The sequence below is a fragment of the Cupressus sempervirens genome, chromosome 7, assembly GCF_028749045.1.
Source record: "Cupressus sempervirens isolate cs-2001-9-10 chromosome 7, ASM2874904v1, whole genome shotgun sequence".
NCBI lineage: Eukaryota > Viridiplantae > Streptophyta > Pinopsida > Cupressales > Cupressaceae > Cupressus > Cupressus sempervirens.
In genome coordinates, this window is record NC_143124.1 from 901,899,267 (window position 1) to 901,923,151 (window position 23,885).

Here is a 23,885-nt window from a genome sequence, read left to right on the forward strand (position 1 = left end):
GACATCTTCATACCTTAATTTGGGGACACACCTCTCATGGTTAGGGATAGGAAATAAACTTATTTTTTGGATTATGAGGATCTCCCTTTTGATGTTGTTGGCTCTTCTCTATTGTTCAATCAAGTGTAAGGTGTCCTCTCTTGTGTTGTATAAGTATTTCCACTTGGTTGAAGGATGCTAATAGTGATCACCTAATTGTCCTAGCTTCTAATTTCTTTTGATGACTCTTCATAGCTCATGCTCCTGGTGATGATGATTCCTGCTGCAATTTTGATTTGTCTCATATTATTGGTATGGCCTCCTTAAGCCTTGTGGATCCTACTCCACCTCTTGCTACTAGTGTGCCCCACTTTGGTTGTGTGGACCCTTCTTCGCATGTTGTTCATGTTCTGATCCAAACTTTGGTGAATGATGTGTTGCCTCATCAATAGTTTGCTCCTTGCACTAATCACCTCACCAAGGGGATTTCCCTAATCTTCTTCCCCTTGTTATGGCATTCCTAATGACATTATTTGTCTAGGCTATTGTTCCTTAATAGAGGAAGGATCATTCTTCCTTATCTTGCCAATCTCCTCCCCAAGTTGTGGGTGGAAATTCTACCCACCCTTGATGTGGCTTACTAACTTTATTTTAATATTGTATTGAGGTGGTCAGTATTGACCATTGTTATCAATGGTTTGTTCTTGGCTAGTTGTAAGTGGCCTTTTTGGCATGTCTTTGTATAGGGTTGACACTCTTGTTTGCTACTTTTATAATAAGAATAATTATATTAAATAGACTTTAATATTTTAGATAGAGTATGGTAGGTCAATAATTCAAATAATATGTATTATGAGGAAGTTTGTAATATGTAAGTTGATGGGTTTATTGCAACTCATTTACAAGGTTCAGATACAAATACATTCATTATAATTTTTAAGTTCAAAAGTACAACCCATTCATTTTAATAACTCTTGATTTGGGATTTTTTTTTTCTAATAGTTGTAACATTCATTCTATATATTGTAGTTATACAATTAATCTGTTCAAAAGTAGATAAAATATTCAAGGTAGAGTACTGAAATTTCTCCTATATTGAACTTTACATCACTTTGTTCTTGTAAAAATTAAAATATATATTTTTTACAAACGTATGTTCTTTATAAATTAGGCAAGCATGGATGCATACATATGTCTCGCTTAATTGAATTTGTTTATGTAATGCTTACCCCTAGTTGACTTTTTCTAATTTTTTTTGACTAGATTCTTTTAGGCTTGCTCTATTATTATGTTTTATGATTAGCGGTGGTGAATTACCAAAATTGATTAATTGTATTTCATATTCAGTTGATATATATATATATATATATATATATATATATATATATATATATATATATATATATATATATATATATATATATATATATATATATATATATATATATATATATATGTTGAGTTACTTGAGTGCTAGTTATTTCAACTATTTCATGATTGTTTCGATGATGATATATATGTTCATTTTAGTGACTTTTAGTTATTTAATGATGTTAGTTAGACGAATGATTTTTATGCGGTTTCTATGGATACTTACCCCATACTTGCATGTGTATGGTGTGCGTGTATGTTTTATTTATGTTTGATGTTTGTGATATGGTTGAGGGAGTCTTAGTCACCTGCTAGTCGGGATCTACATGATGCACCACTTCCTGCCATTGCCTATTTAGTTAGAATATTGTGTTTGTACATGCATGGATTTTATGCAGATTGCAAGTACTGGGTATCGACTTCCCTGAATTGCCAGGATGAGTGTACCCTATCGTAGTATTTCAATAGTATAAGTGGGAAAATAACTCTTGAGTCCAAATCCTAACCTAAGCCAATTGTCCTAGAAAAGAGGACAAGTATCTAAGTTAGTTTCACCTTTCTAAATTCGTCAAGTGACATGGACTTTGACCCTGGGGTTTGACTTTGTTCTTTGACTTTCAGTTGAGTTGTCGTATTTGGTTTTGTGGGTCTGTTGTGATTTTCTATTATAATTAAATCAAATTAAAAAATAATTTAATGAAAATTTTATAAAGAAGAATCAATATTTAATTAATTGAGAAATTAATTAAACAAAAGATTTAATTAAAGCTCTAATTTTGACGTATTTACATTTATTTAATTTAATCATTATTATTAGGAATTTTATTTTAATAATAAACCCTAAATAATATTATTAGTTGAGTAATAAATATTATTTGATTAAAAAGAAAATATTAAAATATGTGAATATTTGATTAATTAAAAACTTATTAAATTTATGCTTTAAATAAGAAATCTAAGATTAGAACTCCAAATTTAGAGGTCTAAATTTAGAAAATTGGTTAAAGAGAAATTAGAATATGATATTATTAAATATGTACTTTAGTTTAAAATATTTATTTCAAAAGTCTAATTTAAGAAGTTGGATAAAAATAGAATTTATTTTTTTATTTTAAAAGAGGGGTAAACGCTTTGACCTGGAGCTATGAACCAGTGAGGCCACAAACAAGGGACCTCATCCCCGTGGGATTTGAACCTTGATGGCAAATATAACAATGCAACAACTTAACCATCACAACATGCCACTATTGGCAAAATAGAATTAAAATATTTAAAGATTAAAGATTTAATATTATTTTATTATGATTATTTAATTAATAATTATTAGACTAGAGTTGCATTGAAATAATGAGCTTTAATTATTCTTCGTAATTTAAATAATAAACTATGTTTTAAATAGTGCTTGCACTAATTAATAAAGTGGAGGAAAAGAAAATATAACAAAATATTTTAATTTAAAAGTTCTTTAAATGTGCATGAAAGAATTAAATTTAAAAGACTATATTAAAGTTCTATTTTTGACGTATTTATATTTATTTAATTTAATGAAAATTATTTATAAGTTTTATTTTAATAATAAAATCTAAATAATATTATTAATTGAGTTAATAAATATATTAGTAAAAAAATGTCTCATGAATTTATTTAAATAAAAGAATGAAAATTTAAAGAAAGTTATGGTTCTAATTGTGGTGTAGTTATATTATTTAATTTAATGATATTTATTTAGGAGTTTTATTTTAATAATAAACTCTAAATAATATTATTAATTAAATTAATAAATATATTATTAAAAATACTTCAAAAATTAATAAGGGAGAGAAAGATTTAATTTAACAGAGTTAATTTTAATTAAATTGCATAAAGTGTGTGCATGAAAATTAAAATCTAATAATTAAAGACAAAGAGTTTTTGCATGATTGCATGATCAAAGCCCTGATTTGGGAGGGGGGGGACTCCTTATTAAGGATATCAGAGCTCGTTTCTAGACACACAAGTTTGGAGGAGCCAATTTTTGAAAAGAGGGTTTTTGAAGGAAAAGGAAGATTCTTGTGTGTTTGGGCGTTCATTATTTTAGCATCTAATCCAGTTAGAATGTTTTGGGTTTGTGCAGTAATTGCTCATTCTTCAAATTCCTATCTTCTCCGTGTCTATTGTTTTCTATTTTCAGAATTTCTCTAGGTTGAAATCCTTGTTTGAGAAAATTGATTTCCATTATAGAATTGTCTGTGATTTAATCTAAAAACCTTTAGTAAATATTGAACTTTAGGGTTTTCAAAACCTAATGAATTATGAAATTCACTTTTGTATGCACTTTTTTTATGATGTGTGAGTTTACTATTGGGTGTTGAGTTGACTTATCTTTGACCAGTCAAGATGTTTACCAGAAGCTTGGGAGTTTTGTCTGTGATGTCATGATGATGTGTTGTATACGATCTTTTATACTCAACCATGTTAATGTGTCTTGTATGCTCTATGAGGTGTTTTGATCTATTGATTGTTATTGCTTTTCAGTGTTCTTGTGTGAAACTGAGGTGAATGGTGTGACCTATCTGATGTAACCTTTGAGTCTTTGATCTGTTATTTTTGGATTGCTTTCCAGTCACTTGTATAGGATTGGGGTATTTGTATGATTTGTTCTTGGTGATTTCATGTTATGACATGCAATTGGTTTATGTTTACTTTATTGGATCAGTCCTGATAGGATGATCATTTTGGTGGAATCTGTGATTATAATCAGTAATTTCCAGTACTTGTCAGTTGCTTGTTTAAGAATTGATGTATGGTATGTGGTCTTTTGTGATCTTTTGATTTTACTGAGGTTAGGGTAGGTTATTTGTATGTCGTGTTGGGAAGTGGCTTACAATGGAGGCTGAGGCCCTAAAGAGGTTGACGGGTAACACATTGTAGGTTGTTTAATAAGTGATAACATTTCATTAAATGGGTTTAAAATGAATTAATAAGAGTCATTGTTTTCCTCGCCCATGCCTCAAGTGCTAGTACAGGCTAGGATAGAAGTAGAGAGGACGCTTAGTTGTAACCATGCTTCGTTAGTATGCCTTGTTAGTATGAAAGGATACTAGTGTTGCATAGAGTCACTAGGGGGCGAGAGGATTAAAAGACTAGCTGGGTAACCCTAGAGTTGGTTCGTGTGATGACACTTGCCCACATGCATAATAGATTTCCTACGTGTCGGTGTTGCCTTTGGGATTAGTTGATACTTGTGTCTTGGTACCCTTTGAGTTAGATTGCTTTCAGGTGATTACTTGAACCTAGATGTTGATTTTTGACTTTTGAGTTTGTTATCCATTTGGGACTTGAGTTCATCTCCTCAGCGCGGTGGGAGTGGGCCTTTCTGGGTTCCATGAGGTCGAGTGGTAGTGTTTTTTCTTATACCATTGAGATCCGACCGTTAGATGTCATTGCTAGATGTGTTTGTGCAGATGTTCCTTTCTATCTGATCTTGTGTTGCTATGATGGATTGTTATACTCTAAGTGTATTGTATTTTATTTCATAAGATCTTAAGAGATGTTGTAATCTAATTTATGACGTATATTATTTCATCATTTCATACCTTGTGACCTATACAGTGAATGATTGTGCATTATGTTTATTTCCAAGTGGTATTCGAGATAATTGTATATTATTTAAATGGATTCATACTTGTAGTTATTCCATGATGAGGAATTATTATGTGTTGGGTTTACTGTTAATTAAAATTAAATGCAATTCATCGTCATGGGATCCTGAAGAGTTGTAATAGATTTATGTGTTGTTAATGTATGAGTGTATATTAATTGCTTCTGCTATTCTATAATTGTTGTTGTATCTTTATTTTAACTTGAAAAAAAATGTTTGGAAAACTTAGTGAAACTTTAGGTTAATTGATTTTGGGTCACATGGCAGGGCGTTACAGTTTAATTAGTGTTATATTTTTATATGAACCTAAAAAATTATGTATTTTTATTTATTTTTAATTCTATCAAACAAACAAAAAATGTCTTTATAGTTTGTTAAGATCTTGTGCATTATTGTACATTTTGTAAGATATTTTTAATTATGGTATAACTGTAATTTAACATAATATTTAAACAATTATTTAAAAAATGAAAATTTAAATGATTTAAAAATTATATTACAAAAGAAAATCATTTTTCAATGTAAGTTCATGTTAGAAATCGAATCTGGATTAGTGTTAGATTTAGGATTATAATTAAGTTCAAGAGTTAGTGATAGGTTTAGGGTTAAGGTCGAGACTATAGTCATATTTAGGATTGTAGATAGAACCATATTCTTAATTACATCATATATATATATATATATATATATATATATTGAAATGATTTAAAAATTATTTTGCAGTTTAATTTCAAGTTAAGAATTTAATTAGGGTTAGCATTAGGTTTAGGATTATAATTAAGTTTGAGGGTTAAGGAAATGTTTGCGGTGAGGGTCAAGATTATAATCATATTTTTGATATTAGATAGAACCATAATCTTAATTACAAATTAACCTTAAGATAGCACACATTAACTCTAACTATAATACTAATCCTACCTCTAATGCTAATTGATTCCTAACCTAACATTATCTAATCTTAATTTAGATCTTAAGAAGATCAACTCCAATTGTAATTGAACCCTAGTATTAACCCTAATTCTAATTTAACTATAACCCTTACCCCAATTTTTATCTTAGAGTGATATTCCTATACCTAAATCTTAACACTAACTCTCATTACGAACCCTGTCTATAACCTAAGCTCTATTTTAGAACAAAATCCTTAATTTTAACCAAATCTTAATTCAAACCCCAATTTTAAATTTTACCTTAACCATAACCTCAACACTAACCCTACCCCTAATTAATTGATGACCCTAGACTCATGAAGAAGACGTATCAATGATCAAAGATCAAGTATATTCACTATTATCAATTTTATAAGTTAATTATTTCCTTATATTATTAAAACACTATAGTGTACACTAAAGGATCCTAGAGTTATATGGGACTTATGTGTTGGAAGCATTTTTTAATGCAACAAAAGCTCAAACTATTAACTCTCAATACAAACACTAGATATAACCCAACCAGGTTGTTAAGCCATGTCATGAGTCCACAAGGATGTGTTGAGCACCAAATCAATGTTCAATCTCCCCTAAAAATCGACTAAGCCTTCAACACCCACTAAAGGGAGACACAAACCCACAACCTAAGTCTCTGATACTAATCATTGGAATCATTTGTCATTGTGCCAAAAGTAACTATCAACGCCTCAATACAAATGTCAAATTTAACCCAACCGAACCCATGAGAGGTTATTAAGCATTGCCACAAGTCTTCAAAGAGGTGTTGACCACCAAGTCAACATTATAAGGAGAACCTCAATTGTTAATTTATACTATATTTATGATCACTCTTTCATGGACTGCTACTACATAAATGTACTAGTAAATAAAATATTGATAAATATGAGATATTTTCCACAATAAATCAAATTATATTAATATTCAGCTTTCTTAACAATATCACAAATAAAATATTTTAAATAAACTAAAATATCTCATTAAACTCCAACAAACATTTGTTTTCATATCCATGGACAAACCTTAAAAGTGCTTTTCTTACATGATCACCGAGGAATATGCCAAATCCACATTGAGACTAAAGTTAATTAGATGTTAGCGTGGTATGATATATCATTGGCTGGTTGACTACTCAATTAAAAACCATATTGATTTAACTACTACGCTTCTTTCTTCGAATGTTGAGCATAATAAAATCAACTGTACAAAGATCCTACGGCCATAACCTGCGCCGAGAGACATGAATCCATATTCTTCACCGATTGGAGGAGGGAAGTGCTTGCCTGTTATTTGGTAAAAGAATTTTTCGATACAGTGGAGTAGCAAAGCAGTGAAGAATAAAACCAGAAATGGAGGCATTGAGCAGTTAGGAATAATCGAAATCCCTTAAATTTGACCTATTTTCACCATACAGTGTCCTCAGTTACAAGATTAATTGGATTTTTCTAGGTATACACTTTGAACATAAATTAGATATTCAAGCGCTGGGATCATATGGGAAATGCATTGAGATTTCTGTGTGGGGATTGCTTCGAACCCCGGACCTCAGAAGGTGCCCATGAAGTGGTACCTGGAACAACTGGGTTTGATTTATTGGCTCGTGATCTCTTTCAGTTTGAAAACACTGCTCAGGTATTTTCATTTTGGAAAACAAAGCAAATTTATGAATTTTGTACTATTTAAGAAGGATTTGTTATTTTTCTTCTGTTGCCTTTTCCAATTTAGAACAATACGGACATGGCATTCTATATTCTGGATTTTTTGGTTTGCCCGACAACGGATGCCATTTTCCAGATTTTGGAATTGTGAGTCAGAAGTCTGTTCTTTTTTTTGCCATAATTTTATAAACTATGTAGACTGGTATTTTTCCTTGGTTAGGTATAGGCCATTTGGTCTGGTGGGGCTGGACTAAGCTTAGAACACATTTTGAAGACTAGTAGACATGGATGATCTTTTCACACTAAAAATCTACCTTGTGATCCTTATAGCTCAATGAGGGGATCTGAACCCTAGTGATGCTCTCGTATAAGCCTCCATTACTTTTCCTTTTAGTTTTCCTCATGGCCTTCCTTTCTTCTCAACCTCACTGCCAATAGAAGTGGATTAAGTTATGGCTTTGCTCTTTTAGATTTTGGATTTGGGTAGGTATTGCTTGCTGCTCACCGCAGATCTTGAGTTGTCGGTAATCACTTTATTGTTAATTGTTCTTGGGTAATCATTAATAGTAATGTTGGGTAATATTTCCTTTTGAATTTGAGGGGACTGGCCAACCATATGCCCACAACTTGATTGATTACTAGCATGACATTGTTCCTCTTGATAATGTTCTCTGAATTGTTGATTTTACATTTGCAAGTTGGCACTGATATCAAGGATTGTGTATTGCTTAAGGTGCCAGAAGGTCTAAGCCAGCGTGTAGACGCTCCGAAGAAAACACAGGCTACATGGTAAGATTCTGCTTCTTTCAAGTGATGAACTACAATGTGTGGGTTGCAATGTTCATCGCCATCCTTGGGTTTTTTCTGCTTATAATTTATAATTTTTTACATACTTTTTTGAACTTCCTACTTTTTCCCAATTTGAAGGAATCCGATTAAATTATCATAAATCCGATGTGATTTTCCAAAGATATCTATTCAAATCCTCAAAAATAGGTCGAATGTCATAGTTGTTTGTATGGGTGAGTCCCTCTTGAATTATACTTGTGCCATAACTTGTACAATGGTTCTCTTTTCACCATCTCAGAACCTTGCGTAGTGCTATAATTCGCTCCACCTTGCATTTAAGAAGTCTAAGGTCACAATCAGGGAGTATCCTATCTAGTCTGATTCATGCCTCTAACCTGTATGTACCCCTTGATTAAGATTTATCCACGGCTTAGTTATGAGCACTTACATCTTCAAGCTGACTGTCAGTGTTTAAGGAATTGATTGGGTAAGTTTTTTGTACCAATGATTTACAGTTCTAAATGTTGATATAATGAAATATGATCTGAAATGTTGTAAATATCATTTGACAATGTGGACTTTTAAAAAGTTAAACCTGTCATTACTCTGAGAAGATTTCCACAATCTATAATGTAGATTGATGTAGTTTTTAGGATTGATTGTGTTTGGTGTTTTTGTATCAATGTTTAGAATCATACTTTCTGATCCATTCATCAGAATAGGAAGTATGATTCAAAACATTGATAAAAAATATCAAAACACAATCACTATCAGAAACTGCATCGATCATACCTGCCATGTTGATTAGCCTTTCAAAATCATAGAGCACTTGCATAGCCATGATCTTCTCCTATGATTTAATTCTACTATTATGTTTGCATTAGTTGAACTCAGAATATTTTGAAGTAATTTCATTAAAAAATTTAAGTCTATCCTCACTCGCCTGCAGTTTCAATAGGCTATCTGCTCAATTAATTTCTCATTCAACTTGTTTAATGGAAAAATATGTTTATCATCGTGGATGATCATTGTTTATTGCAAAAGGTATAAGAAAATCTTAGCAGCATGGAAAGAGGACCCTCCTAGTAATGCTGAACAAGTAGCAATACTCATTGTCGGGACATTGCAGAAACATCGAAGGGTCCATGTTGAGGTATTTTTCGTTCAATTCTCTGCAGTCTTTATACATGTGATTTTCTCCCTTGTTTTTCCTATTGGTGATTTGCTTTTGAAGAAGAAATGAACTCCATATATTCTTCCTTTTTAGGGCTTCTTGGCATTTTACGGGTTACCGTACCCTATTGCAACTACTCAAGCTCCAGGAGATATCGCACAGAAATGGCCACAAGAAGTGAAATATGAATTTCAGACACTTAAAGTGAGACATGAATTGAATCTGCCCTACCTTATCTCCTTTCTTGTGTTTGCATATGCTTATTTGGTGTCCATTTCAGGTGAATGGCAGAAATGTTTTAGATGGCGATGGCATCAATGTTTACGTGGATACAAAGAGCCCTAGAGAGTCTGCAATGGTTCCAATCTCAGTTCAGGAAGCAACAATTGAAAGGCGTCAAGCTCGAGCAAGGAAGGATTATGCAAGAGCCGATGCATTAAAGAAAAAAATTACAGATGAAGACTACAGGTAAATTATAATGCGAAACAAAGCCTGCTGATGTGTCTTAGTATGATTGTGCCTTTATGTGGCATGCTTATTATACTAACCAAATAAATGCCTTCTTTCAAGCACAAGAACTGGACTTCGACATATTCTCGTTTGGGAACAGTTATCGAGTTTTTAAGAGGACGCCATTCAAATTCAAAATGTAAAGTTAGACCAATTTTCAAAAAATCGAAAACATCATAGATTTTTTTTAAAATTTCAGCATTTAATCTTTATGATCTACATAGTTTGTAGTCGAAAACAACAAATTTTTTTTTTAAAAATCACTACTTTTTCGTAAATCTGGAAAAAAAAAAAAAAAAAAGTTTGACTTCGTTTTGTTTTAAGTACATTTTGGATGGAGATTAGCCTATCCCTTTTTAAGATGCATCAAGACATAAGATGTGGCTGATTTATGTTGTAGAAGATTTCTGGGATTAGACAATCATAACTATTCAGTTCTTAAGATGCATCAATACATAAGATGTGGCTGATTTATGTTGTGGAAGATTCCTGGGATTAGACAATCATTCTTTTCTTTTGTTCTCACCAAATCTGCAATCATTCTGATAATAGATTATTGAATATAATTTAAAATATTTATATAAGAAAACTCAATTGTTTCTAGAAATATGCTATTATAATGAATTAACTTCTGAATTTAGCAAATTAATATACAATATGACACATTGAGAACACTGACTGTCAGAAATTGAGATTCAATTCAGGATCCATTCCGTATTACTTTAGTTTAACCAGTTGAGGTTATTGCCAGTGTAACCGTTGCTGTCCTTTCGAACAGGGTATTTGATGCATATAGAAATGGGGATGATGTTCTTGCTCGCAAATATCGAATTCGGCTAAGGTTTGTGATGTAAAGAGTGAAATATGATGTTTATTTTTTCCTCTACTAGAATTTGACACATTAATCTTAATGGAAATTTTAAATATAAGTCCTCCAAAATTGCAGGGGAGTAGATGCTCCAGAGGGCAAAATGCCTTATGGGAAGGAGGCAAGGGAAGCACTTCTGAATCTGGTTGAAGGGAAATGCTTGCGCATTCTTGTCTATGGCGAAGATCGTTATGGTCGGACTGTAGGAGATATATACACTGGAGATGTTTTTGTCCAGGTGAATGTTGGAGCTGTTGTTGGCTTAGTATTTCGAAGTCATCTATTACCTAACAATTTCGTATTTGTTGCATATTTGATGCGGTTTTAAGGAAGTTCTTTTGAAAAAGGGATGGGTGTGGCACTATACGCAGTATGATAAACGCCCAGAGTTTGCCGAGGTAAGGAAACTGGCTAACACACAATTTGGTTGGAAGTATATTTTATAATACCAGAATTTAATTGTGTAGTTTTCAAGTCAAATTTATTAATCCATGTATGTTTCATGAATAGTGATTCACATAAATTCATCTCTTATGAGAATAAATGGAATACTAAGCACTCATTTGATCTAGGTGATGTTTACATAGGTAAAGCACTGGAACTTCCCAGGAGGTCACCCATCTTAGTACTACTCCCGCTTGAGTGCGCTTAAGTGGGGTTGCAAGCAGAGTGGGTTTAACCATGGAGGAAACTCTGTAGTTAAGCACGTTCAAGCAGGAGTAATACTAGGATGGGTGACCTCCCGGTAAATTTGGTACTTCGCCTCTGTGAGCATAACCTAGATCCAATGAATGCTAAGTGTTCGATTTATTCTCATGAGAGTTGAAATTATTTGTTAGAGGTCTTTAGGCACCTACCTACCTGTCTGAGGGACACATTGTTTTGATAGGCATGTATAAGCTTGTTTTGCTATTTGATATAGTATTAAGAGTTTAGGTTGATTATGAGTTTAAGTTGATTCTGTTTTTAGGGCTAAGAATTGACAATCTGAGAGTATTATTCTTTTCTTCATGGATAAGTTGAAAGGGTTTTTTAATAGATTGTTCATAAGATATAATATTTGTTGAAGGTTGTATAAGTGGGATAGCAAGTTTAGTGGATTTATTTTTGACAAAAACTTTAGTTAGCATGCTCGACTTGGAGTAGTATTCGGATGGATGATATTCTAAGAAGACCCAATGTTTCATCTCTGTGACCATTACCTAGATGCCATGAGTGCTAAGTGTACTCTTCATTGTTAGGAAAAATGAGTTTTCATAAACAACTCATAAAATATAGATCAATAAATTTGACTCAAAAGTCAAAAGTAAATAATTGAAGCTCAATAGTTATATTGATCATTCTGTAATTCATCCAACTCATATAGATTAACATAACCAACGAATATACATATCACTCTTTATACTCAACCAATTAAATCATAATTCTAATTGTTTTTGAACTAAACTCACTTTAATGACCTATGAGGACATTGATATAAATTTGAAATTCTAACTAGACGTTCAATGCATCCATGCAGTGGGAAAAGCAGGCCCGTGCAGCCCGTGTGGGAATATGGGCTTCATCCAATCCCCAGAAACCATGGGACTGGAGAAAAGAAAGACGGGAAGGTATTGCCATTGAAACATTTGCTTGAGACCATTTGAACCAACAGGTCTCCAAAGCTCCAGTCGACAGAGGCACATTGAAAATGTACCTATTTGAAGACACTGGTTTGTTCTTTGGTCTGGACTTGCATTTGTAAATTAAAATGACTCAAGTTGAACCTTTTCAGACGTCTCGCTTGTACAGAAAAAAGACAAGGGAAGGTATAAACTACAGAAATGTCTGTGGTTTTACCTTTCCTAAACATGTATAACACTGTACATTGTTATGAAAACTAATATCACTTTATTACTTGATTTCATTGAAATGTATATTCTCACAAAAGATCTTTGTATGCTTGTACCACCAGTTGAATGGCGGATGCAGTCACACCCACAAGCATACAAATGGGGAAAAAATGTGTTTAAGAAAATATGTTGCTGCAACATGTGTATAAGGTCGGGAGCAAACTACATTATAGATAAATATGCATCTCATGGATTGGAAAGTATTGTTCTCCGCAGCTACCAAAATGATGGACAATAACTCAATGGATGCAATGGATGCAGTTTTGTTCCATAATTGGGCAAGACCAGCTATGCCATATGGACGTGGTGCAAATTCTTCTAAAACATTTTTACCAAGTCACAACAGTACACATTTATCTTCTATCGATTGATAATGTATCTGTACAAAACGAAGGATATGAATTAGAGATGAGTTTTACAATGTAAATAGCAAAAAGTGTTATGTAATGGTTTTGGAACACTGTTTTAGGAAAATATACAATGTTGTTGATGAATGTTTGAAGTTACTTTATATTTATTCATTGATAGTAAAGTCCGAAGAGATACTAAATATTATTTCATTATTAATGTACAAGAATTTGTAAAATTGAATTTATATTATATTTAAAGAGGAAGTAGACTGAGTGAGTAATAGTTTCAAACAATAATGTTTATTATAATAAAAACTTGTTTTGGATTATTTATTTATAATTATAAATAAGAAATTTGATATCTTAAAATATTGTTTTTGCATTATAAGGAACTTTTATCTAGATCAATTTTGAGAAATTAAAGAATAATTAAATATAACAATTTTCATTTGGGGTAAATGTCTTTACAATTAGACATTTGTAAATGAAAATGAAAATGACAATCAAATTTAACTATCAAATTGAAGATTATTAAGATGAATACATTGCAAAATAAGGAAACTTTAAGAGGATCCTTATTCATAAAGAAATTTTGATAATACAAATTATTATATATATCACATAAAAATAATAGTTTTTATATTTGCATATACTTAATTTACAATAATGAAAACTTATTTAAAATGAAATTCAAATTATTTATTTATACTCTTACTATATGTATTTATATTTTTAATACAATTTTAATATTTATTTATTTTTTAATAAATTTATAATTAGAAATAAATTCATAAAATTGAAATTGAAAATATTTTCAATGCAATAAAACTATATCAATAGAAACTTATTTCTTTGATTCAAATAAATGAAACTCAAGATTTATTACTAATCCACCTCACTTTTGTAATGGAAAAGTGGCACTAATTATTGGGACATGTCTAATCTTACATCGAGTGCTAATAAATGTCAAGAGACTTAAGAAAAAGTCTATTTTTCTAATTGCTTTTTCAAGGATAACTATCTTTTTCTTTTTCATTTTTTCCTTTTTCTTTTTACGAATTTTATATACTAATGGGATACTGTTGTATTATTAATTGTCTTAAAGAATGTGAAGGTTGCAATCATAAGTGAAACTTTTTAGCTTATAGAAATACTTTAGAGAAATGTGAATAATAGTGTTTTTTATGTTTAAAAAGTTTGCATTTTTATAGAAAGTATCTATGTAGCATACAAGTAATACAATATATGATCGTTTAATAAGTAGAAACAAGAATAATTGATTATGCAATTTTGACTACAATTGTGTTACCAAAATTAAATACTAATTCTAAGAATCACTTTTCAACAATTATTTTGTATAAAAGTATATTGGGAAAAATATTCTTAAGATAATTTTAGATTAAAAATCAAAAATAAATTAACATAGTTTAGACAAGCAGCCTTTATATATAATACAGAACAATAAAGTGAAATGTAAATCTAGGAATTTAATAATCAAATTGTATTTTTGGTTTCTTACTATATTTTGTAAAATCAAAATAATCTTCAAACAAAGTAGAAAAATCAATAGGATTTTTTATTGCTTAGCTTTGCTTAACAAAATATCTTCTTGACTGTGCCTTCTAGAAAGGATGTATTTAGGTGTATTTTCCACACCTTTGGGATGGGCATCTAGTTTCTAGTTTCTTCGAAGACCAATGAGAGAGGAAGGAACTAGCTTTGTCTTCTTTTGCTTTTGACACCAATTTCTTGTGAAGCAACTATAAGAGTATTTTTTATGAGGTAGGAAGACATTTTGAAAAGGTCCTTAATTCCTTTTGCAGAGAAAGAAAAAGCATTTAGGTCAACAAAAAACCAAACATCAAAACAAAATATCAACTACCAAATAGAAAATAAAAGCAAAAAATTACAAGCCTTTCCAACACACAAGGAGCCCCACCAAGAATTAAGGTGGTTTGTAAAGATGTTTCGAATAAATTTGGTGACAAATACCAATCATAATATCATTGGTAGGGTCTTCTTTCAATTCCTTTATTGAACTATCCATAAGAAGTTTTCTTTCTATCCCTTTTTGCACCTCCAAAATGAAGGGAGAAGACTCCATAGCAACATAAGTCTTATCCTTCATTTTCCAAACTACGTGCTGATTATTTCTATTTGAACAACCAGTGAAGGTATTTTCTACTATACCACGAGAAAAAGAAAAAGAAAAGATAGTCCTCAAAATCAATCTGTTGCACCTACTTACCAAACTCGAAGGCCCTAGTAATATTAGAAGAGAGTGTCTCATATTTTTCCACATAACCACAAAATCTAGCAAACAACGGTCGCTTCTTAATTTTGGAATCCTTCTCCATAGCCACAATAAATGGATAGAAGAATTGACAATAATCCTAAAAATCTTTTCATACCAAAATTCCATAGGCATGCTTAGCAAACAAACTCATATAGGAAGCTTGAAAGATTTTATTTGTGGATTTAGACTAGGACATCAAGTTTGAATACAAGACCATTCACACCCAAAAACCAAGGGCCATCATCAAAATTTCTAAAACAATATTCTTATGGGAAAAGAAAAAGAAAAAGAAACCACATATAACATTGACATTACCTCAACATGTCCACTAAGCTTCCAAGATTGAAGAATCTATCTATGCATAATGTCGATATTATGGTGACTACCACAAATCCTTCCACGGAGGGATTTTCCCAACCAAGTCCATGACTTGCCAATAATAGAATTAGGAACAAGGAGTTAAATACACCTTCCCACTTTACCACTGAATGCTAGTGAAACTTGTTGGAATAAGACATCCTTTATAGCCCCATCAAACCCAAATATGCATGGTTCCTTAGAGCAATTAGGGGGAGGAACATCATCAACAAGGAGAGCAACAAACTTAATCTCCCAAACGTGATGAGACTAGAGAAACATGAATATCATCTTGAGAATCCAAAGCAATAAGAGGGGGCAAAACAATAACACCTTCAACTATGTCAAGAGAAGCCCCATCCCCCTCACTAATATTCAAAATAGAAGACTGATATAGAATGCCAAGAACATCAAAACCCAAATTCAAATTTGTATAGTTATTCAAATTTGTACCATTTAAAATATGATAGCCAACAACCCCACTAAAAATAGTGAAAACCATATTTTGAGAATCCTCTTGATTATAACAACTTATATCAAAAGCCTCTTGGATAGAGTGACTACCCATAAGAGAAAAATATGGAAGAAGATTAACCTAATATTTGGCCTTCGAATAATCCAATGAGTTTGCAATGAAAGGGGAAATAAATTCTCTCTAAAGACCAAGAATATAGAGGTATGATGGATCCCTACAAACCTCAATATGGAGACTACCAACCTCATTCCTCTGCCAAAGCATTCTCAATGTCCAACTCTTCCTCTAATCCATCATCTAGATTTGAGCCACTTTTCATATGATAAAGTAGACAAGCACCTAGAAGAATATTGAGGAGGATTTCATCTTCCTCGTCTAATTCATCATCCTCATAATCTAAGTGCTCTCATACTGCAGAGGCATCTAATCGAGTCCTAGTGGATAAGGTTTGTGCTACACTAGTTCTTGTCCTCTTTCTTACTCATGCTCCATTAACATCATCTACTTTGTTTGATCAAGTTAATTATTTCTCAAACTTGATTGATGATGTTCTATTTGGGTTATTTCCTCAAGGGTTTAGGAAATTTAACATTACAAGGGTGGTGGTTAATTCCATGTAGCCCTTCCAAATTACTATCAAACTTGTACTTTGAGAAGCTTACCGAGGTTGGCCAAATTCCTAACTCATGACATCCTTGGGAGTTATACATTCTTCTATCAACTCACTTGTCTAAATTGTATAGCATGTATCTAGCCATCTCAGTAGATGAGGCTCTATCATAGTTGTTGTTATATGAAAGTCACATGTATCAGTCAATAATGATTGCTTGAAGATTGATGTTCATAGACGATCTTGCTAATTTTATTATTCTACTTGACCGACTAATAGGAAGCACAAACTCTAACTTGAAGATGTGTATGTACCTTTTCATTAGCATTATATCCAAAGTGAAGCAATTCATTGATTGTGTCAATCTCGTTATTAATATGGTATATAACCAATTGGCTTCTTTTGAAGCAAACTAGTGTTTCTACAAGTATTGATACCTTGTTTTTGCAATTCCAAATAGGATAACTTGGTTGGGACTTAACCCCATATGCATATTCCATAACCTAACTCAAATATAATAATTTCAAGTCAATAATTATTTCTATACAATAAGAAATAGGGAAGCAACGCAAAGAGGTAGATCACTTCTCCTTTTCAAAGTTGCACATTGAAAAGAAAGATGTCTGAGTAGGCTCAAGTGATGACCTAAGCACTGATTGGGTAGGGATCCTTTTCTAAATACGTAAAATTCAAATGGAAATTATTAATGAGGTAACAAAATAAAAAATAAAAAATATTAGGGAACCTACAATAAAAACAGGAAATGTGCTACTTTAGATTTGAAAAACAGACAGACATAATCCTAGAAATACTTGAAACTATTATTCTGATATCCTAAAGCTAGGATGCCTTTGTTGGTTGAATTCCAATTATATCTAGAGGATATATGGTGGCTAAGTCATTCTATACCCAAGTGGAAAGTGTTTGAGTCAGTCTGTATGTAGGTACAAAGCAAGTGAGCCATTCTATACCCTGGGTTTTTTATTGAAGCTTCTATGGATGATTCAGTAGATATTGAACTTCATGAAAATGTTTTGATATCTGCATATCTTATTCTTGCACATATAAAATATAGTGAAGAAGTTTTTGGAATGGGTACCTCTTAGCCAAGCCCTTATTTAAGCATCAACCCCAAAAATGTAATAAAATTGCATAAAGGAAATATAAAATAGAAGCTAGTTTTGAATTGTGAATTACCTCATACCTTAATGACATCATTCCTCATTGAATGTAATCATTGATAATGAAATAGCTTGAAATCCACAAAATCCCAAAAGGTAACCATGAAAGATAAGCCTTGTTAAATAGATGTTGTAATTTGCTACAATATTTAATGAATATGGAGATTTGAATACTTGAAGATCTTGAGAATGCTTAGATGCCAATTTGTAGTAAAGCTCTTGAAATCTTGTTGCTTTATCATGTAGGTTGAGAATAGTAATGGATCCCAAAATGAGGAGGTATAGAGTGTTTATATACCTCTAACAAAATCTTGGGGGTTAAAACTCAACCGAGCTAACTAGAAGTCCTATTTCTTTGCTAAAACCTTGAGATAGGCATGTACTTCTAGTTTGAGCATAAATCTTAAGGTATCCATCAATTAGGGCCCAAATCCGAAATTGGGATGATGGATCTCAAGCAATGAGACAATATGGGAAAATAGGGTATAGTCAATTTTGAGGTCAAAGAGAATATAAATGTCACATAAATGGTAATATAGGGATTAGGAAATGAAAGGAATTATGGGATTGGAAGAAAACTAGAGGAACACAATTAGAAATAAGATCTTACCTTGAGTTTTTAAGAAATTTAATAAACATAGGACTTATAATATGAATTTGAAGTGTAATACTCCCCCCTTTGCTATTACTAAAGAGTTCATTGTTAAACCCTATCAGACCTTTCTATGAATATGTTAGTTTCTTAGCTATATTTGAAATGTAGTGCTTTGATATATAGATTAATTGATTTTATCATGTTAGCGGATAGTGATGATTACTTGTTTACAATGATGATATTTTATATGCTCGTTCTTAATGATTAGAATTATTTTCATGGTAATACTATACTATATGCTTTGAATTGATGATTACAATTATCTTCATGATGATGGAATTCATATGTTAGCAAATGATGTTAGATGTATTCGTGGATTATTAGTTGTACTTATGTAATACTTGTTGTGTATGTTGTGTGTCCATTTTACATTATTATTTGATGTGCTTGATGTGGTTGAGGGAGGGGGCCACCCCTAAACATCACATACTAAAGAAGAAATCAAGCTTGGAAAAATTAGTCAACTTTGACTATTTAACACTTTTAGTAGGAATCAAGCCTTAGTGTGTGATGTTTAAGCCAGCTGGAGGGAGGGAGTCATAGTCACTTGCGAGTTAGATCTACTCAATGTACCACTCCCCACCATTGCTTGTTTAGTTAGATATAAATTAGTATGTGCTCATCTTTTATGCAGGTTTACATGTATCGAACATCAACTGATGCAGGAGCATCTTGGGTTGCCTTTAATCCTACACTTTTATTCATTCTGACAGTTCAAACTGAGTTCTTTTTAGACTTTATTGAGCTCTTCGATGTGAACCGAGTTGTTCCTTTGGTGACTGAACTCCGTCAAAGTGAACCGAGTTGTTCCTATGTTGATCGAGTGATCCTTCATGCATCAAGTGGACCTGTTGTTTCTAAATGCTCGGGTCCTTCTTTAACCAAGTTTGTCTGTGTTTGGATCTCATTTGGAGCCGACTCTTGTATTTAATTTAAATTATGAATTTAATGATAGGATCTTGTCTAGGGATGAGTGTTGACCATTTTGAGGTCGGTCTTTCTTTGATGTAATGTTCTAGAATCTTTTGTAAGTCATTTTGGCAAGTATAAGTAGAGGTATTTGGTTTAGCTTTAAGTAGAACTTAGAGGAATGGGAGTCAGAGTAGATGTTGTGATTTTGAAGCTAAGGATAGAACTTAGGAATACATTTTGTATCTAATCGTAACCTAGAAGGCCTTACAACTGGGCATGTATGTTGAATATTTGATGAATCAATAAAAGTAATTGCTCTCTCTCTCCTTGGTGTTGTTTCTCGTGTTTTTCTTCTATTGTTTTTACTCAACGAGGTGGTTGGACAGTTGGGTGTGCCTTTGGCCCAATTGTTCTTCCCTCCTTGCACCAGGTGGTACCAAAGCTTGAGGTTCATCCTTGTGGAGATTGGATCATACTGATCTATAACTTGTAGAGGGTTACGATCTTGCAAGAACCTGATTGTAAAGATGGTTCAAGGTAGAGGAAATGTTGATAATGTCGTATTGGATACATTTGAGACAAATTGCAGCCAAATTAGATGTTGTGGAGACAATCTAGAGGAGAATAGCACATCTTGATGATGTAAGTTATGATGAAGTTATAGCACCAAACCCTAATCCAGAACCTGAAGAAGATCAAGATGAGGAACGATTGTTGAGAGTGTTGTGTAGGGCACATTCAAAGCCTATTGTGGAAGTTGTTCCTTATGATGGAAAATTGAATACCAATGTTGTGTTGGATTGGATCTCTGATATGGAGAAGTTCTTTGAGTTTGAAAACACTCTTGACAATAGGAATGTGAAAATTACAATTACTAGGCTGAAAGGTCATGCCTCACTGTGGTGGAAGCATTTGCAAACTGATAGAAAAAAGAGAGGAAATGAGAAGATCGGGACTTGGCTGAAAATGGTGAACAAGGTAAAGAAAAAGTTTCTTCTTGTTGATTACCAAGTTAGCTTGTTGAGGAACATGCAAAATTTGAGACAAAGGGACATGACTGTGAAGGATTATACTAAGGAATTCTATAGATTGGACATCAGATCTAGACATGTGGATAATGATGTTGAGAAAGTTGCAAGGTACCTAAATGGATTGTGGTCTAGAATTCAAGATGAAATAAATTTTGTGAAATTGGAAAGTGTGGAGGAAGCATATCAATATGCCTTGAAAGTTGAGGAGATCTTGACAAAGAAGCATGAACAAAGACAAAGAGGTAGAGATGGAAGCTTCCAAAGAGACAAAGGTAGATCTTATGAAGAACGTGACAGATCTGACAATACTATGCAAGATAAGGGCAAATCTGGATGGAAGAATGATGACAAAGGCAAGACCAAGTGGAAAGGTGGTAGTTCTTACCAAGGAGGTACTAGTTCTTACTAAGGAATAGGTAATTCTTATTCTAGAGGTAGTTTTCATGGTAATTATTTCAGATGTGGCAAAGAAGGGCATAGATCCTTTGAGTGTAGATCTGCTAAGAATGAACAAGGTAACATAAATGCTATGGTTCAAGGAGACATTGAGGGTTCACCGAGTGGATGTAAGGCTAGAGAAAATATGATGGTGAGAAGAACCTTATATAATAAGGGAAGTGGTGAGGAACATGTTCTAAGGAGAAGTCTTTTCAAGACTAGATGTAAGATGGCTGGAAAATGCTGGAAGGTGATCATTGACAGTGGAAGCTCAAAAAATTTGGCATCAAAAGAACTAGTTACAAAGTTGCAGTTGCAGAGGCTGAAGCATCCTAAACCCTATCATGTTTCATGGATCAAAGATGAGCATAAGATATTGGTAAGTGAACAATTTATTGTGAAGTTCAAGATTGAACATTATTTTGATAAAATTTCGTGTGATATTATGCCTATGGATTGTTGTCATATTCTATTGGGTAGACCTTGGCAATTTGATGGATATGTTATACATGATGGAAGATTGAATGAATATACTCTTTGGGTGAATGGGAGAAAAAAAATATTGTTTCCTTTGATTGAAAGTCCAGATGAGGTTAATTTTACTATTATGAGAATATGCACAATTAATGGAAAGCAATTTGAAAAAGAAGTGAAGAAGAATCAAGTTTGGTTTGCAATAATTTCGAGGAGACCGAGTTATACTAGTTATAACTGAGTGATAGGAAATAGTGGTGACCAAGTAACAGATAGTGGAAACCGAATGACAGCAGAAGCTGGTAGTATTGACTAAGTACTAGAAGAAATTGTCATTTTACTGAATGAGTAGAAAGATATTGTTGTAGAAAATATACCTAATGGTTTACCACCAGTAAGGAGTATAAGTCATTGTATGGACCTAGTCCCTGGAGCTAGTTTACCAAATAAAGCACCTTATAGATTGACACCTACATAGAATGAAGAACTTAACAAACAAATACATGAGTTGCTGCAGAAAGGTTTGATCAGAGAAAGTTTGAATTTATGTGTTGTACCTATTGTATTAGCACCTAAGAAGAATGGAGAATGGAAAATGTGTACTAATTCCAGAACTATTAACAAGATCACAGTGAAATATAGGTTTCTTATGCTGAGGATGGATGACATAATGGATTGTTTGAGTAGAGTAAAATATTTTACCAGTATTGATTTGAAGAGTGGTTATCATCAGATCATAATCAAAGAAAGTGATGAATGGAAGACTGCTTTCAAGACAAAAGATGGTTTGTATAAATGGTTGGTAATGCCTTTTGGTTTGACTACTGCACCTAGTACTTCATGAGGTTGATGAATGAAGTTCTCAAGAGATTTTTGGGTAAGTTTGTAATTGTTTATTTTGATGATATTCAGTAAGACTAAGGAAGAACATCTTGAGCATGTTAGACAAGTATTGCAGAAATTGAAAGAGGAAAAGTTGATGATTAACCTAAAAAAGTCTTCCTTTATGCAAGAGGTGATTGTGTATTTGGGATTTGTGATTTTAGTTGATGGTTTGAGAATGGATCCTGAGAAGGTTAAAGCAATTTTGGAATGGCCTACACTTGAGAATGTGGGTGAGGTAAAGTTATTTCATGATGTGGCTAGTTTTTACAGAAAGTTTATCAAGAATTTCAGTTCTATTTGTAATGCTATGACTGAGACAATGAGAGGAGATAAAAAGGAGTTCAAGTGGACACATGGAGCTGATAAGAGTTTTGAGACTTTGAAACAAAATGTTGCTAAGTTACCTGTATTAGCTTTGGCTGATTTCAATAAGGTATTTCAAGTTGAATGTGATGCAAGTGGCAGTGCAATAGGAGTTGTATTGAGTCAAGAAGGTTAACTTATTGCTTTCTTTAGTGAGAAGTTGAATGATGCTAAAAGGAAGTATTTTGTGTATAATGAAGAGTTTTATGCAATTGTTCAAGCCTTGGAAAAGTGGAGACATTATTTGATTCCTAAGGAGTTTGTGTTGTATACTGATCATAAAGTTTTACAGTACTTGGGAAGTCAACATAAATTGAATCAGAGACATATGAAGTGGGTTGAGTACTTGCAGTGTTTCACATTTGTGATTAAGCATAAAAGTGGAGTTACTAACCAAGTTGTTGATGCATTGAGTAGAAGATGTTCTTTGTTTACTGAGATGAATGTTGAAGTTCTTGGTTTTGATGAGATGAAAGTGTTGTATGATACTAACCCTAATTTTTCGGAGGCGTGGAGAGAGTGCAAAGCACCAAATCTATCAAATCACATGAGTAAATATGATGAGTATTTTATTCAAGAAGGTATGTTATTCAAAAGAATTTAGTTGTGTATACCAAAAAGTGTTATGAGAGTTAATTTGATTAAGGAAAAACATTGTGGTGTATTGGCTGGACATTTTGGAATTGATAAGACATTGAGTTTGTTGAAGGATAAGTATTATTGACCACAGATGTATAAGGATGTTCAGAAGTTTGTAAGGAGTTGTGGAGTTTATCAAATTGCAAAAGGAGTAAGTCCAAATACTGGATTGTATACACCTATTTTTGTTCATAAGAAACCTTGGAGTGACATCAGCATAGATTTTGTTCTTCGATTACCTAAGACAGTAAAAGGGTATGATTTCATATTTGTTGCTATGGGTAGATTTTCTAAGATGGCTTATTTCATACCATGTAAGAAGATATCAGATGCTGAGCATGTTGCTGAAGTTTTCTTCAAAAAGATTGTTAGATTGCATGGATTACCAAGA

At 32.6% G+C, this 23,885-nt stretch overlaps 1 protein-coding gene across 3 annotated transcripts; it reads left to right on the top strand.

The window, feature by feature from the left end:
- The first annotated feature begins 6,949 nt into the window (after positions 1 to 6,949).
- Positions 6,950 to 13,322, top strand: LOC149550416 (putative staphylococcal-like nuclease CAN1). Of its 3 annotated transcripts, none has more exons than XR_016354200.1 (10): positions 7,100 to 7,569; positions 8,329 to 8,384; positions 9,429 to 9,537; positions 9,652 to 9,762; positions 9,839 to 10,026; positions 10,847 to 10,909; positions 11,015 to 11,174; positions 11,266 to 11,334; positions 12,456 to 12,648; positions 12,891 to 13,322. XR_016354200.1 is itself a non-coding variant. In XM_089793435.1 (9 exons), exons 1-9 carry the CDS (start codon positions 7,432 to 7,434, stop codon positions 12,570 to 12,572), a joined length of 1,011 nt encoding a protein of 336 aa, XP_089649561.1. In that variant the 5' UTR covers positions 6,950 to 7,431; the 3' UTR covers positions 12,573 to 13,322. The 3 variants fall into 3 exon arrangements, 1 of the variants encoding a protein (XP_089649561.1); XR_016354201.1 differs by having other exon boundaries at positions 12,456 to 12,628; XM_089793435.1 differs by having other exon boundaries at positions 6,950 to 7,569; positions 12,456 to 13,322.
- The last annotated feature ends 10,563 nt before the right edge of the window (positions 13,323 to 23,885 follow it).